This window comes from Astatotilapia calliptera, chromosome 5 (genome assembly GCF_900246225.1).
Source record: "Astatotilapia calliptera chromosome 5, fAstCal1.2, whole genome shotgun sequence".
NCBI lineage: Eukaryota > Metazoa > Chordata > Actinopteri > Cichliformes > Cichlidae > Astatotilapia > Astatotilapia calliptera.
Window position 1 is genome coordinate 27,311,377 of NC_039306.1, and position 13,043 is coordinate 27,324,419.

General features: G+C 39.3%; 2 protein-coding genes across 3 annotated transcripts in view; both read right to left on the reverse strand.

Moving 5' to 3' along the window:
- tmem128 (transmembrane protein 128) overlaps nucleotides 1-5,790 on the reverse strand; it is a 13,611-nt gene extending 7,821 nt beyond the window's left edge. For both annotated transcript variants that reach the window (XM_026168609.1, XM_026168608.1), the window contains exons 1-3: nucleotides 5,602-5,790; nucleotides 4,222-4,354; nucleotides 3,106-3,267 (exon numbers count right to left, since the gene is read on the reverse strand). In XM_026168609.1, the coding sequence (XP_026024394.1) occupies nucleotides 3,106-3,267; nucleotides 4,222-4,354; nucleotides 5,602-5,701 (395 nt within the window). In that variant the 5' untranslated portion in view covers nucleotides 5,702-5,790. The remainder of the gene's footprint in view (nucleotides 1-3,105; nucleotides 3,268-4,221; nucleotides 4,355-5,601) is intronic.
- Nucleotides 5,791-9,992: 4,202 nt separating this feature from the next.
- On the reverse strand, nucleotides 9,993-12,611 carry lyar (Ly1 antibody reactive homolog (mouse)). Its single transcript, XM_026168605.1, has 8 exons — nucleotides 12,069-12,611; nucleotides 11,867-11,981; nucleotides 11,667-11,774; nucleotides 11,504-11,584; nucleotides 10,993-11,314; nucleotides 10,729-10,791; nucleotides 10,484-10,569; nucleotides 9,993-10,246 (listed from the first exon to the last, which is right to left on the reverse strand). Exons 1-8 carry the CDS (start codon nucleotides 12,188-12,190, stop codon nucleotides 10,109-10,111), a joined length of 1,035 nt encoding a protein of 344 aa, XP_026024390.1. The 5' UTR covers nucleotides 12,191-12,611; the 3' UTR covers nucleotides 9,993-10,108.
- Nucleotides 12,612-13,043: the final 432 nt, after the last annotated feature.

Consider the following 13,043-nt stretch of genomic DNA (forward strand, 5'->3'; position numbering starts at 1 on the left):
TCCAGGCGATCCAGGAGAGAAGAAGGACAAGAGCTTCCTCAGGAAAACCCCGTAGTGATCCCTTATGTGTCAGGAATATCAGAACAGCTGAGACGCATTTTCTCCTAACACCAGAAACACACTGCGTCACAAATTGGTCCACCCCAAGGATCGGATGTCCCGACACAGAGCAGTATAGTGTACGCTGTTAAGTGCCAGGAGAATAACCATGATTTATACATTGGGAAAACCAAACAACCTCTGGCTAAGCGGATGGCACAACACAGAAAAGTCAGGCCAGGAGTCTACTCACACCTACAGGCCAGTGACCACTCTTTCAATGATCCTCGACAGGGAGGAACACTGGTTTGAGCAGGGGGTCAAGGAGACCATTTACTTGAAAAGGGAAAGACCATCTCTTAATTGAGGAGGTGGACTATGGGTGCATCTTTCACCATCTTACAATGCTGTGACTGCAGCCGTTTCCCAACTCTCTGTGAATGGTACTCATAGCAACCACTGATCAATGGGCTTTGATCAATGGTTGTTGATTAGTGGTGATGAAAATTTGGATATTAATGATCAAGAAAGTGACCTCACGCCCATTGTTCGTCAGTGGTGCTAGTTTCAGTTATTGTGCAAATGTACTGTTTAAAAGGATGGCGAAACCTGCAGTCACCTGAGACTAAAGAAGTCACTTGGATGAATCAACTTTTTGGGGCTCTTGATCAATAGTTCTCAAGGTTCTCTGAAGGCCTTTCAAAGCTTTTCTTTGGACATTAGCTGCTTTTTCACTCAACTATTAGTCCAGTCCTTGTACCTGTCCATTTTCAAAGGATTTTGTTTTTGTTGTTTCTTGTCCACTTAACACTGACCTATGAATCATTGAAGCATAAAAAAAGCACCCAAGTCAAGGGATGACCCAGTGTTGTGTCTACATATAACAGACAACTTAAAGAAAAAAACAAAACAAAAGCAGCCTGTCACAAAAAACACACAATTTATTTCTACTTCCTTCACTGGCCCTAGCTGTCAGGAAGGCATTCTCAAGGAAGAAAAATAGAGAGAGAGAAAAAAAAAAAAAGCTGATTTATCCCAAATTAGACATGAACTGAAATGAAATATGTGGTAAGAGGTCTTATGGAACGATTAATCCAAATTTCAAATTTCTTGTTCAAATCATCACTTTCATGGTCAGAAGAGGTACAAAAATGAGTACCTACAGCCATTTGTAAAACTCGGTGAGGCTCTGGCATGGTTTGAGGCTACATTTCAGCCAATGGTGCTGGAAATTGTGTCGAAAATGATGGAATTATGAATGCAGAAAAACACTGGCAGATTTTGATCCACCATGCAATATGAACTGAAAGATGACTGACAGCTTTATTTTTCAGCATAACAATGATCCCAAACACACTGCCAATGAAGTAAAAACTTAACTGGATAGAGAAACCAAAAGTGCAACATTATCAGTTAGTGTTGTGCGATATGACCAAAAATCTCCTGATATAACCCATCTGTTATCCCGATAATGACACATATCACAATATAGTACATTTTCTGTAGATTTTGTGATTATATGTGTTGATTATATAAACAGAAGTAATATTTCTTGTTACATTTAAATTAAATCAAAAGTGAAACAAATATGACCCTCACATGGCGTTAACCACATGGCGTATTGACACAAACTAGATGACCCGTTGCACTCATGAAAGCGCTTCCCTGAGCCCTCCAGCTATCATTACTGTCCCTGTATGGTTGTCAAGAAACTAACCTCTGCAGACACTGACTGCAGAGTGTTCGGTTTCGGATGCAGTGCACCATTAAACTCTTACAAGGATGTGTTGTTCGGCTCACCCACATATCTGTTGTTCCAGCGTAGTATGCTACGTTGCTGATTTCCTCCAATACTTACCCGACACTCGTAATATAAAACAGGCAAATCGACTCGTGGTGAAGTGTTTTCGGCTGGGAGTTATGTACCTGGAATTGAATGTTTTGACCAGTGCACAAAATCATATAACGAGCTCCTAAATTTTTTTTGGCTGGTTCTTGTGTGGTGCCAATGAAAGAATATTTCAGTTAATACTGTGTTTTGTGATAGAGTATAAATATGAAACAATAAGCGTTTCGATATCATCCTCTAATATAATTCATCATATCGCACAGCCCAACTTTCAGTCATAGATTGGCCTCCCCAGTGCCCAGATCTCAACATTATTGAAGCAGTGTGGGATCATTTTGCCAGAGAATGGAACAAAAGTCAGCCAACATCCAAAGAAGAGCTTTAAATGTCCTTCAAGAAGCCTGGAGAACTATTCCTGAAGACTACTTAAATAAATGGTAAGAAGATTTGCCTAAGGGAGTTCAGACAGTGTTAAAAAATAAAAATGGTTATACAAATTCATTATACCATATTGATATTACCATATATACACACGATATAGATTTTCCAGCTTTTGAGAACTGTACAAACTCTATTTTTGCCTTATATACTGCATTGCATATTGCAAATATGCAAGACAATATATAAAGAAAATAATTTGCTGCCCCTACTTTCAATTTCCCTAGAAAATTATAAAGAAATGAGGGTTGGTTCAACATCTTTTTTGCACAGTAGTATACACACAAACACCTGCAAGAAAATGTCTAAACCTGCTCCATTCCACTTTCACAAATAGCCTTGATTAAATACCAATATTTGTTTTTAACCTGCTATCAAAATGGCTGCCATTAAACAAGTCAATTATTACATATTTTAAATTGTGCTGAAATGCTAGGCACTTTTTACTGTTCATAACATTACACACATACTTTTAGATCAGTTTGAGTCAATAGAGGCTAGCTTTAGCAGCTTTCATTCCCTACAGATTAAGATCCACTTTGATTACAGTACATGCCACAGTAACATTTAAATCTTACTGGACAGTCAGTTGCCTACCATTATCTCTTACTATATACCCAAAAGAATATAAAATTGTTTATGCAAAAACATTTAAAGAAGAAAAGTACTATAGCCTTTGCTATACATGTTGTTGGCATATAAACCTATGGCTGCATTTTTTGTGTGAAAACAATGCTTTGGAGTTAACTTGTAATTACGCAGGATATGTCCCGTTTTACCTGCATGATGCAGCGATAAATGCTGCAGTGGTGATTGGAGGAATGGCAGGGTACTCTTGGTCATAGTGCTGGATGCCTTTGTACCACTCCAAATACACAATGCAAAATGTGGCCAGAGACAAGCAGATCCCCAGGAGTAACAGACCAACGCTGAACCACCAACTGGCAAAACAGGTTAAAATGAGGATCAGTGTCAACATCTAAAGCTAGTCTATTCAAACAGAGAACATGCTGCATCATGAAAACATTCGCACGAGTATCATATAATCACAATGTCATTGAAAGAGAAGAAAAAAAAAACAAAAACAAAAAAAACACCTCTTGGGTTTTGATTTTCAAGCACCTTTCATAACGACAAAGTAGTGCTTGGTGATACAGTTAAAAAATAAAGAAAGAAAATGTAATGTTAAAAAAAAGGTATTCCTTTATAACACCAACACTACAATTATGTAAGTAATATAAAAAAAATTTTAAACTGAAATACTGATTTGACAAAAATTATGTGAAATATATTAAAAAAAAACAATGTGCACAGAGGAGGTGACGCCTTTAAGAAGATAATCCGTCACTTCTTATTGTGGGATGTTTTCTGTTATTGCAGTTATCAGCATCTAGCTATGATTAAGTTACAAAAGTATCTGAGTATGGCATTTGGTGGAATTGGTGCACCCCAGAAAAGAAAAGAAAAGAAAGACTCTTTTTATACAAGGGTATTGTGCTAATCTGCATCTCCTTATCACTGCATCATTAGAGTGCAGAGTAGAGAACAGTCACTCTATATGAGATAAGCTACAGTAAAGACATTAACAGCAGAAAATATACAAGCTAATGTCTGTGTGCACATGCACCAGCTAGTGAACCAAACAGCAGTACTGTTCTATAGTCCAGGCAAAATGCAACAACTAAGCGGACAGTAACCTGCTTAGCTAATAGAACTCATGTTGAGTATCATCACAAATTATGCATTTTCCACAAAATGCAATGAAATATACTGATGTTGATGATATTCAGAAAGAACTACAGCAAACACTTTAAAAGAACAATGTTTACTGTGATTATCTGAGAAATTTTAATAATAGTATAACGCGGAATGAGTGAGCAACAAAGCACATTCACCTTTTTATATCATCATTTTCCATGATGTGTCGGAGGAAGTCCACGTAGTATGTCACAACTACCGAAGCCACAATCCAGAAAACAGAGTGTTTATTGATGCGAGGGAGTGGTTTGACCTCTTTTTCCTCTTGACCTGAAAGATAAAAAAAAAACAAAAAACTAACAAACACAAAAGCACAAAAATTATTTGCATTAACTCAAGCCCTTTTTAAGAGCATACTTAATTACAGGACACCTCAGAAGAACAGACCGTACACTGTTACGATGTTTTACTATAAATTAGATGCTAAGTAAAGTTATTATATTAAACACCCTGCATTACTCAAAGAAAACTGAAGTTATAGCACCAGATGACATAAATCAAATCTAAGATTTGTCTCATCAGAAGGCATACGACAAATCTCTGTTGTACAAATTCCAGCCTTTAACGTTTAAGCAGCTTCTGAGGCAAAACTGATAGGTTTCCTTCAGACAATCTTCCCTCTCAGAGGGCTATTAATCTCTATAATTTAATGGTTGATTAAACGTATCAGAGATTGTTGTTGGCTGCTGAAGTGGCTTAGCGTGCTACTCCACTATACAAAGAGTTCACTATGAACTTGACGCCCTAGATAAGTAGCTGCTGTACATCTTAATCAAAGTTAAGCCTAATGGTTCATCCTTCATGTAACATTGGCATAGTACTATAATACATTATCTTGCCATAGAGACCCAGTGATGATAAGCAGGTATGGGTGTCATATACACAAAGCCATTCATAAGAAATCTCAATCTCGGTTATCTTACAGTTTACACTGGCAAAGGCACGACCCTTGAATTGATAACTGTGTAGGGGTAGAGTGTCCCCTGTATTATGTTGCTGAGCTGACACAGAGTTTCTTCACAGTCTCACAGTCAAAACAATCAAGAATTGGTGGATTTCTGCCAGCTAAGGCCTCAGAGTTGGACAAGTGTCGGTTGTACAAGCTGCCTACAAGACACCATTACAATAAAAAGGCTGCAGTCACAATGACCAGCCGCTGTGTTACAGCTGAGGGAGTCTGCGTTTAATTACCTGTAGCTTAATACCACAACACCGGGACGAAGTAATGAAAAGAAAGAAAAACGTTAAATGGTTTAAAGAAAGACCAAAAAAAAGAAAGAAAGGTTACTTTTCTATCAACCTCTGCTCGGGTCAGCAGCTGTACCTGTGGCAGACAACCACCATTTGTACTCAAGTGACAGTTTGACACCTTTAAAGTCACAGACCGGGGTTAACTCTGTGGATAACAGTGACGGTGCTTCCAGCGTAAATGGTTCGTTCAGAAGAAGAAGACGAAGAAGAAATATTAGTTCAAACTGGCTAATAACGTTAGCCAGCATACATTTTCTAAACCTTACTCTTTTCATCTTCGGTACCCGAATCTGCTGGTCGCATAAGCAATTCTGCATCTCTTCTAAATCGATTCCGTAAGTTTGCAAGTTCACTGTCGTTCAGCATTTTACTGACGCTACCATTAACTTAACATGAACATTAAATGTTAGCTAGCTGTGTATCAGAAGGCACTTCCTGTGACACACTGAGTCGCTTTTTTATGACGCACTTGAACGAGACGGTTGTAGTTTTAAAACCCATTCTATAATAAAATGATAAGAATAACTAAATGTTTAATCATTTGACTTTAAAGCGATTATAAAATAGCTGAAGTAAAACGTAAAAACATAGAATACTTTCTGAAAGGTTAACGTCAGGTATATATTCAATTGGATCTTTCTAAGATAGAATGCTTAATTTAAAGTATTCTCAGTCTCTTCAATCTTTTAACTCAAGTGACAGATACGACTGTTTTTTCTTATATCTTTACACGTATAAAAATAGAATTTGGCAAAGAGGAATGGGCCGTTCAGAAATTTTCTGTCGTTTTAAAAAGAATATCTATAAAAAACATTTTGTGCCCGTCTTTTATTAAGGAGCAGCTGGAAAGGTAGAGCAACAACCAAACTGGACCACTGGTCTGGAAAGAAATGCACGTCTAGTGTAACTGAGGATTAAGGGGAGGGTGGTCTGATGGGGTACTTCTGATGCCAACCCTCATAACATTTGCAGAATACATAGTCGCTGGCTTTACTCCAAGCCTAATCTTGAATGTGAATGTATACATTTACATAGCTCTAGCAGCAATCTGACACTTCTCTTATTGTTGCTTGTAATTGTGAGCCCTAAATTTTTTCTGTTGAGACTTGAGACAGATTTTTTTTAATATACTTAATGGTTTGTCTATCACCCAGTTTAGCAGCTATAAATCCCAGAGTCCAGCTTTTTGTTGGAATGTTTTTATTATTTTTGTAATATATGACGATTGGACTGACATGTTGCTAAAATTCTAATTATTTAAATCACATAACTGCACAACTCCTGCATTTCGTCATCTTTAGGGAAAATGAAATGACTCCTCTTATTAAAATACCTCACTGAAATAAAACTGTGTAACAGTGCTTAACTTCGTATAGATGTGACACTTACAGTGGGGCAAAAAAGTATTTAGTCAGCCACCGATTGTGCAAGTTCCCCCACCTAAAATGATGACAGAGGTCAGTAATTTGCACCAGAGGTACACTTCAACTGTGAGAGACAGAATGTGGGAAAAAAAAAAAAGAAAAGAAAAAAAATCCATGAATCCACATGGTAGGATTTGTAAAGAATTTATTCGTAAATCAGGGTGGAAAATAAGTATTTGGTCAATAACAAAAATACAACTCAATACTTTGTAACATAACCTTTGTTGGCAATAACAGAGGTCAAACGTTTACTATAGGTCTTTACCAGGTTTGCACACACAGTAGCTGGTATTTTGACCCATTCCTCCATGCAGATCTTCTCGAGAGCAGTGATGCTTTGGGGCTGTCGCCGAGCAACACGGACTTTCAACTCCCGCCACAGATTTTCTATGGGGTTGAGGTCTGGAGACTGGCTAGGCCACTCCAGGACTTTCAAATGCTTCTTACGGAGCCACTCCTTTGTTGCCCGGGCGGTGTGTTTTGGATCATTGTCATGTTGGAAGACCCAGCCTCGTTTCATCTTCAAAGTTCTCACTGATGGAAGGAGGTTTTGGCTCAAAATCTCACGATACATGGCCCCATTCATTCTGTCCTTAACACGGATCAGTCGTCCTGTCCCCTTGGCAGAAAAACAGCCCCATAGCATGATGTTTCCACCCCCATGCTTCACAGTAGGTATGGTGTTCTTGGGATGCAACTCAGTATTCTTCTTCCTCCAAATACGACGAGTTGATACCAAAACGTTCTACTTTGGTTTCATCTGACCACATGACATTCTCCCAATCCTCTGCTGTATCATCTATGTGCTCTCTGGCAAACTTCAGACGGGCCTGGACATGCACTGGCTTCAGCAGCGGAACACGTCTGGCACTGCGGGATTTGATTCCCTGCCGTTGTAGTGTGTTACTGATGGTGACCTTTGTTACTTTGGTCCCAGCTCTCTGCAGGTCATTCACCAGGTCCCCCCGTGTGGTTCTGGGATCTTTGCTCACCGTTCTCATCATCAGTTTGACCCCACAGGATGAGATCTTGCGTGGAGCCCCAGATCGAGGGAGATTATCAGTGGTCTTGTATGTCTTCCATTTTCTGATGATTGCTCCCACAGTTGATTTTTTCACACCAAGCTGCTTGCCTATTGTAGATTCACTCTTCCCAGTCTGGTGCAGGTCTACAATACTTTTCCTGGTGTCCTTCGAAAGCTCTTTGGTCTTGGCCATGGCGGAGTTTGGAGTCTGACTGTTTGAGGCTGTGGACAGGTGTCTTTTATACAGATGATGAGTTCAACCAGGTGCCATTCATACAGGTAACGAGTGGGGGACAGAAAAGCTTCTTACAGAAGACGTTACAGGTCTGTGAGAGCCAGAGATTTTCCTTGTTTGAGGTGACCAAATACTTATTTTCCACCCTAATTTACGAATAAATTCTTTACAAATCCTACCATGTGAATTCATAGATTTTTTTTTCACATTCTGTCTCTCACAGTTGAAGTGTACCTCTGGTGCAAATTACTGACCTCTGTCATCATTTTAAGTGGGGGAACTTGCACAATCGGTGGCTGACTAAAAACTTTTTTGCCCCACTGTATATCACAATTTTATGAACCAAAAATAAATAAGTTTTAAAAAAAAAAACTCTTGAGCCACCCAATCTATCTGAAGAGGCCAATCCATGACTGATAGTGTTTCACTGATTTTTGTTTTTTTCTTTCCCGGTCTGCTTTTACTGCATTGGCAGTGTGTCTGGGATCATTTTCATGCTGCAAAATTAAACCTTTTCTAATCAGATACTTTCCAAATTGTACTGCCTGGTGGATCAAAATCTGATGGTACTATTCTATGCTCTTCAATCCAATAATTTTAAACGATCTCCAAACAAGGCTGGCTGAAATGGAGCTCCAAATCATGACAGAGCCGTTTAGTGACCATTTGTGATGAGGCTTCAACAAAAACTACAAGGCCAGATGCATCTTTTCGCTCCTGTGTCAAGTCTTTGCTGGTTTTCACATCTGCAACAGATGCCATTTTCTTTTCTATTCCAGTATATTAAAATCCTTCAGCTACATCGCACACCATGTCAATCTATGCCAACTTTTCTTTTTGGCAAACACTTTATTCATGCAAAAATGTTATTTTGTCTTTGAAACCTTGTTATTTTCTGCATTTTGTAGATCACATAACCAGGAATGGATTATATTGGGTTTTTCTGGTCAGCCTGCTGATTACAAAGTCCCCAAAGACACAATATAAAAATCGGTTGTTTTTTAAGCTGCCTGTGCAGGCACAACATCTGGAAATTCCTTGAGTTAGGTAGCTTTTCTACGCTTGAATAATTCATAGATCAGTGAAAGAAAATGGAGAGCTATACAGACTAGACTGAAAATAAGTGAAATGCAGTGAATGTCCAAAGAAAAACTAAAACTGTAAGAACTATTGCTCAAGACCACTTAAAAAAAATATTTTTTTGAGGAAGTCTGGCTCTTTGTAAGTAAAATATAAATAACAACATTTTACACAGAGCTGTACGTTTCATAATTTCACTTTGATACCAACGGCATGTTCTTAATCATATACAGCAGATTAAGGCTTGAATGAATGCATTTGTTTTGCAGTGAAGATGTAGTTTCAGCATTCTGGGGGGTCTGGATTAAATCAACAGAATTAAGTTCAGCTGAGCCCAGGTAGACTAGAAAACATCATTTTAATACTACCAAACTTCAGTTACAGCTTGACTAAAGCCCAAAGTATGTAATATACAATTACAAGGTAAGCAGTGTGATGAATGAGCATCAGTGTTAAACCTGCTGGGATTAGCTGAGCTTCATAAAGCTGGGCAGATTTCCTCCTGTTTGTGTGTGCGTCTGTGTGTCTGCGTGTGCGTACAGGGTAAAGAGACTGCTCATTCTAGTCGTGCAAAATCAGACAGCATTAAAACTTCACCTGAGGCTGACACCAAGCGTCTTGCCTCTATGGGGCTTCTGTATCCCTGGCCAAGTGAGCCCCGTTCGGGGTGCCGAGGAATGTGCATTAACTTCGTCCCGTGTGAGAGTCTAATTCACCTCAGGTGCACCTCTCCCGTTACCCTTCCCCCACTCGAACATCCAATCCCACAGATAAGGTGCCATTTCCCAGCCTTACCGCGAGCTTGGAATGCGTAACAGAGCAGCCATCTATCACAATTGTCATACATTAAACAGTACTAAAATTTTTAAGTCAAACAGGAACCGGACACTTAAATCGGTGGTAAAAGCATTTTATCTTCAACATCATGTCAACTGTATTAAAAGACAACAATAAGACAATGATGGCTTTGAAATTAAAAAAAAAAATCTATGCAATATGTCAAAAGGAGTCTACTTTACAAGTCTAACTCTATCTTTCAAAACTCTAAGCTTTGGATTTTTGTTGATCTTGTTGTTGAAAAGTGCTAGCACTTCTTCCTCCTTCTTAAAATTCCTATCACCAGTGTAGGAATAGTAGGCAGCCAAAATCTGAAAAACATGAGCAAGCTTTTACTTTAGTGTTAATAAAAGATTATAGATCTTTGAAACTTTAAGAGTTTGATATACAAATAATGTGTGAATGTGTGTGTGAATGGGTGGATGACTGAATGTGTAACGCGCTTTGGGGTCCTGAGGGACTAGTAAAGCGCTATACAAATACAGGCCATTTACCATAAACAACTACATCCTCATTTCATATAGCAATGAAAACACTTCATGGCTCACCTTCTTTCTGAGTTTTTTCACTGACATTTCCTGGTCAGGTGACTCTCTCAGTACTGCCTTGATGTTCCCCTTCCAGTTAAATTTACCTGATGAGAAACAGAAATCAGCTTTCAGTACAGACACTAATCACCAAGGGTCACTTTCTCACTCTGAACAAAAGAGGCAACACTGACCTCTGCTGCCTAATCACTGACGAATCATTTAATAAAGGAGGGCAATCTTAGTCATTGCTAGCTCCACCGTACCTTTAGTAGCAGCTCGATCCTCAGTCTCCTCTTGATCATCAGCATCCTCAGTTTCTTCATCAACTGGAAAAGGATGATAACAGAGTTATCTAATAAATGTTGAAATACACACACACTTAAAAAAAAAAAAAACATAAATCTGACCAGACTTCACAAAGCTGCTGATGTAAACATCCCCAATGCTTGAGTGTTAGAGAATACCTAAACTCAGTTTAACCATGACAGTAACAGATAATGTCTAGCACTTCAGAAATCTTGACTCACCCTTTGTTTTCTTGCTTGATGTCTCATTTTCAGTGCCATAGCTGTTATCATCATCACTGGGTTCTTCAGAGAGCTGTTTTCTCTTTCTGTCCTTTTTCTTTTTGTCCACCATTTCTTTCTCCAGCTCTTGTGCGACTGTATTTTCAGCACCTTTTGTAGCTTTCCCATTCTTCTGCTGTCGGGCCTCTTTGCGTTCCCGTTTGTTCAGTTTTTTCTTCTTCTCTCCCTCATCACTTGGGTGGCCATTCGGCTCTTCTTTTCCATTAGTGTGTACTTTGACTTCAGCCTCTGTCTGCTGAGCTGGCTGTGGGGGCTCTGAAGCCTGTCAGACAGTGGCAGTTAAAGACAATCACTACAGCTATTGTAAACATGCTAGACTCTTTATTTTTATGGCAGACTTGATGTTAAAAGGAGCAGTTTGCTTCCACTCATTTCCTGGTAACATTCAAATTTAATAAGCACACATTCACAGAAAAAACTAAAAACATGAGAGCTAACAAGCCTAACTTACGTTATCAGCTGCAGCAAGTATATTCCACACTTCCTCCTGCAGACTGGGGTTTGGTATTTTGAGACTATTTTTCATCCAGTTCTGATGGGAAAAGAAAAATGTGACAGTGAATCAACATTAACGTGAAAACTGATTACTTTGTACAGTTTTAAGTAATACTAACCTGAAACTTAGCCTTCTTTCTCGGTACGTTATCGTAAGTACTGACTTGCTGGAGGACATCTCTTAGCTTTGCACTGACTCCAGGTTTGTTCATGGCTTCATGGACTTTCTTCAGTAAAAGGACATAAAGGCAGAACAGTTGGCTTTCCTAAGTGATCCAAAAGCTTTACAGAGTTTTTCTTTTTCTTCCCTGAATCTTACCTGGATCCACTGCTGCTGTTTCACATCTCCTTTGTTTGTTTTCGCCTCGTAGCCTTTGCCTCCATACTTCTGATCTTCACTGATGCATTTAATGTGGGTTTTGTAGTCATCGCCCCTAGTAGACAAACACACACAAATCGTTAGCACCGAGGCTGATCTAGCGCCTGTTAGCCTGGGCTAGCAGTAAACAGTCATTAATTACCAGAAGTCTTTTCCACAGTCAATACAGGACAGGACCTGGCAGCCCCGGCAGATATTTACATGTTTATCAACCTGAGCTTTTTTCAGGGACTCCCCACAAGCGTTGCAGGTGAAAAACACCATATTCAAAGACTCTCTTGTTTGGCTAGAGTGCAGCGATAACGGTCAAAACTGAACCGGCCTAGACTCTGCGGCACCGACCTATAAACCGGAGTCGGTTAAACTCTCATGCGAAAGCTGAACGCATGTGACAGCGCTGATACGAGCTAACGTTAGCCAAAGAACGGCGGCAGACCCGGGTCCCCTAAAACTGTAAAACACTACAAAATCAAACCCTCTCCTGGGAAAAGTGGAGGTCAAAACGGTGTGAGCCGACGGATTAAATCAGCTGCCTCAAAATCGTATTTGAGCGCAAACGTTAAGCGGATTCGTTATATTCCAAACTTTTCCAAACACACATTAGGGTACCACTACCCGTACCGGAAACCTGATCGGTACCACGCATGTGCGAAAGGCTACTACTTCCGCTCGAAGCATTTTACGATAGCTACGGAATATATGTTAAGATGTTAACAATAATAAGTATCTTTTAAAATGTTTTCAGTGATGAAACATTTCGATATAATGTAGACAAAAACTAAAAAAAAAAGATAGTTACGGATCAGGACTCCCCGATCCGTACCGCGCATGTGCAAATGTTCTCTTCTTCTCCTGTTTCGTTTAATGGCAGTTTACTCCCCAGTGTACGAGGATACCGCCACTTGCTGACCGAGCGAATGAGCACTATTGTAAACTGAACCAGCGTCATTACAAATCGTGTTTGTGTACGGGTTAAATTTGATTTAGTGGTAGTCGAGTGTGTTTATGATTGTCTGTGTGGAGAGGATTGATTGGAATAGTGATGATGATGTCCGCCATCACTGTCAATTGTCAGTAAACAGTTAATCTGTCTGATTAATCTTCACGTGACATATTA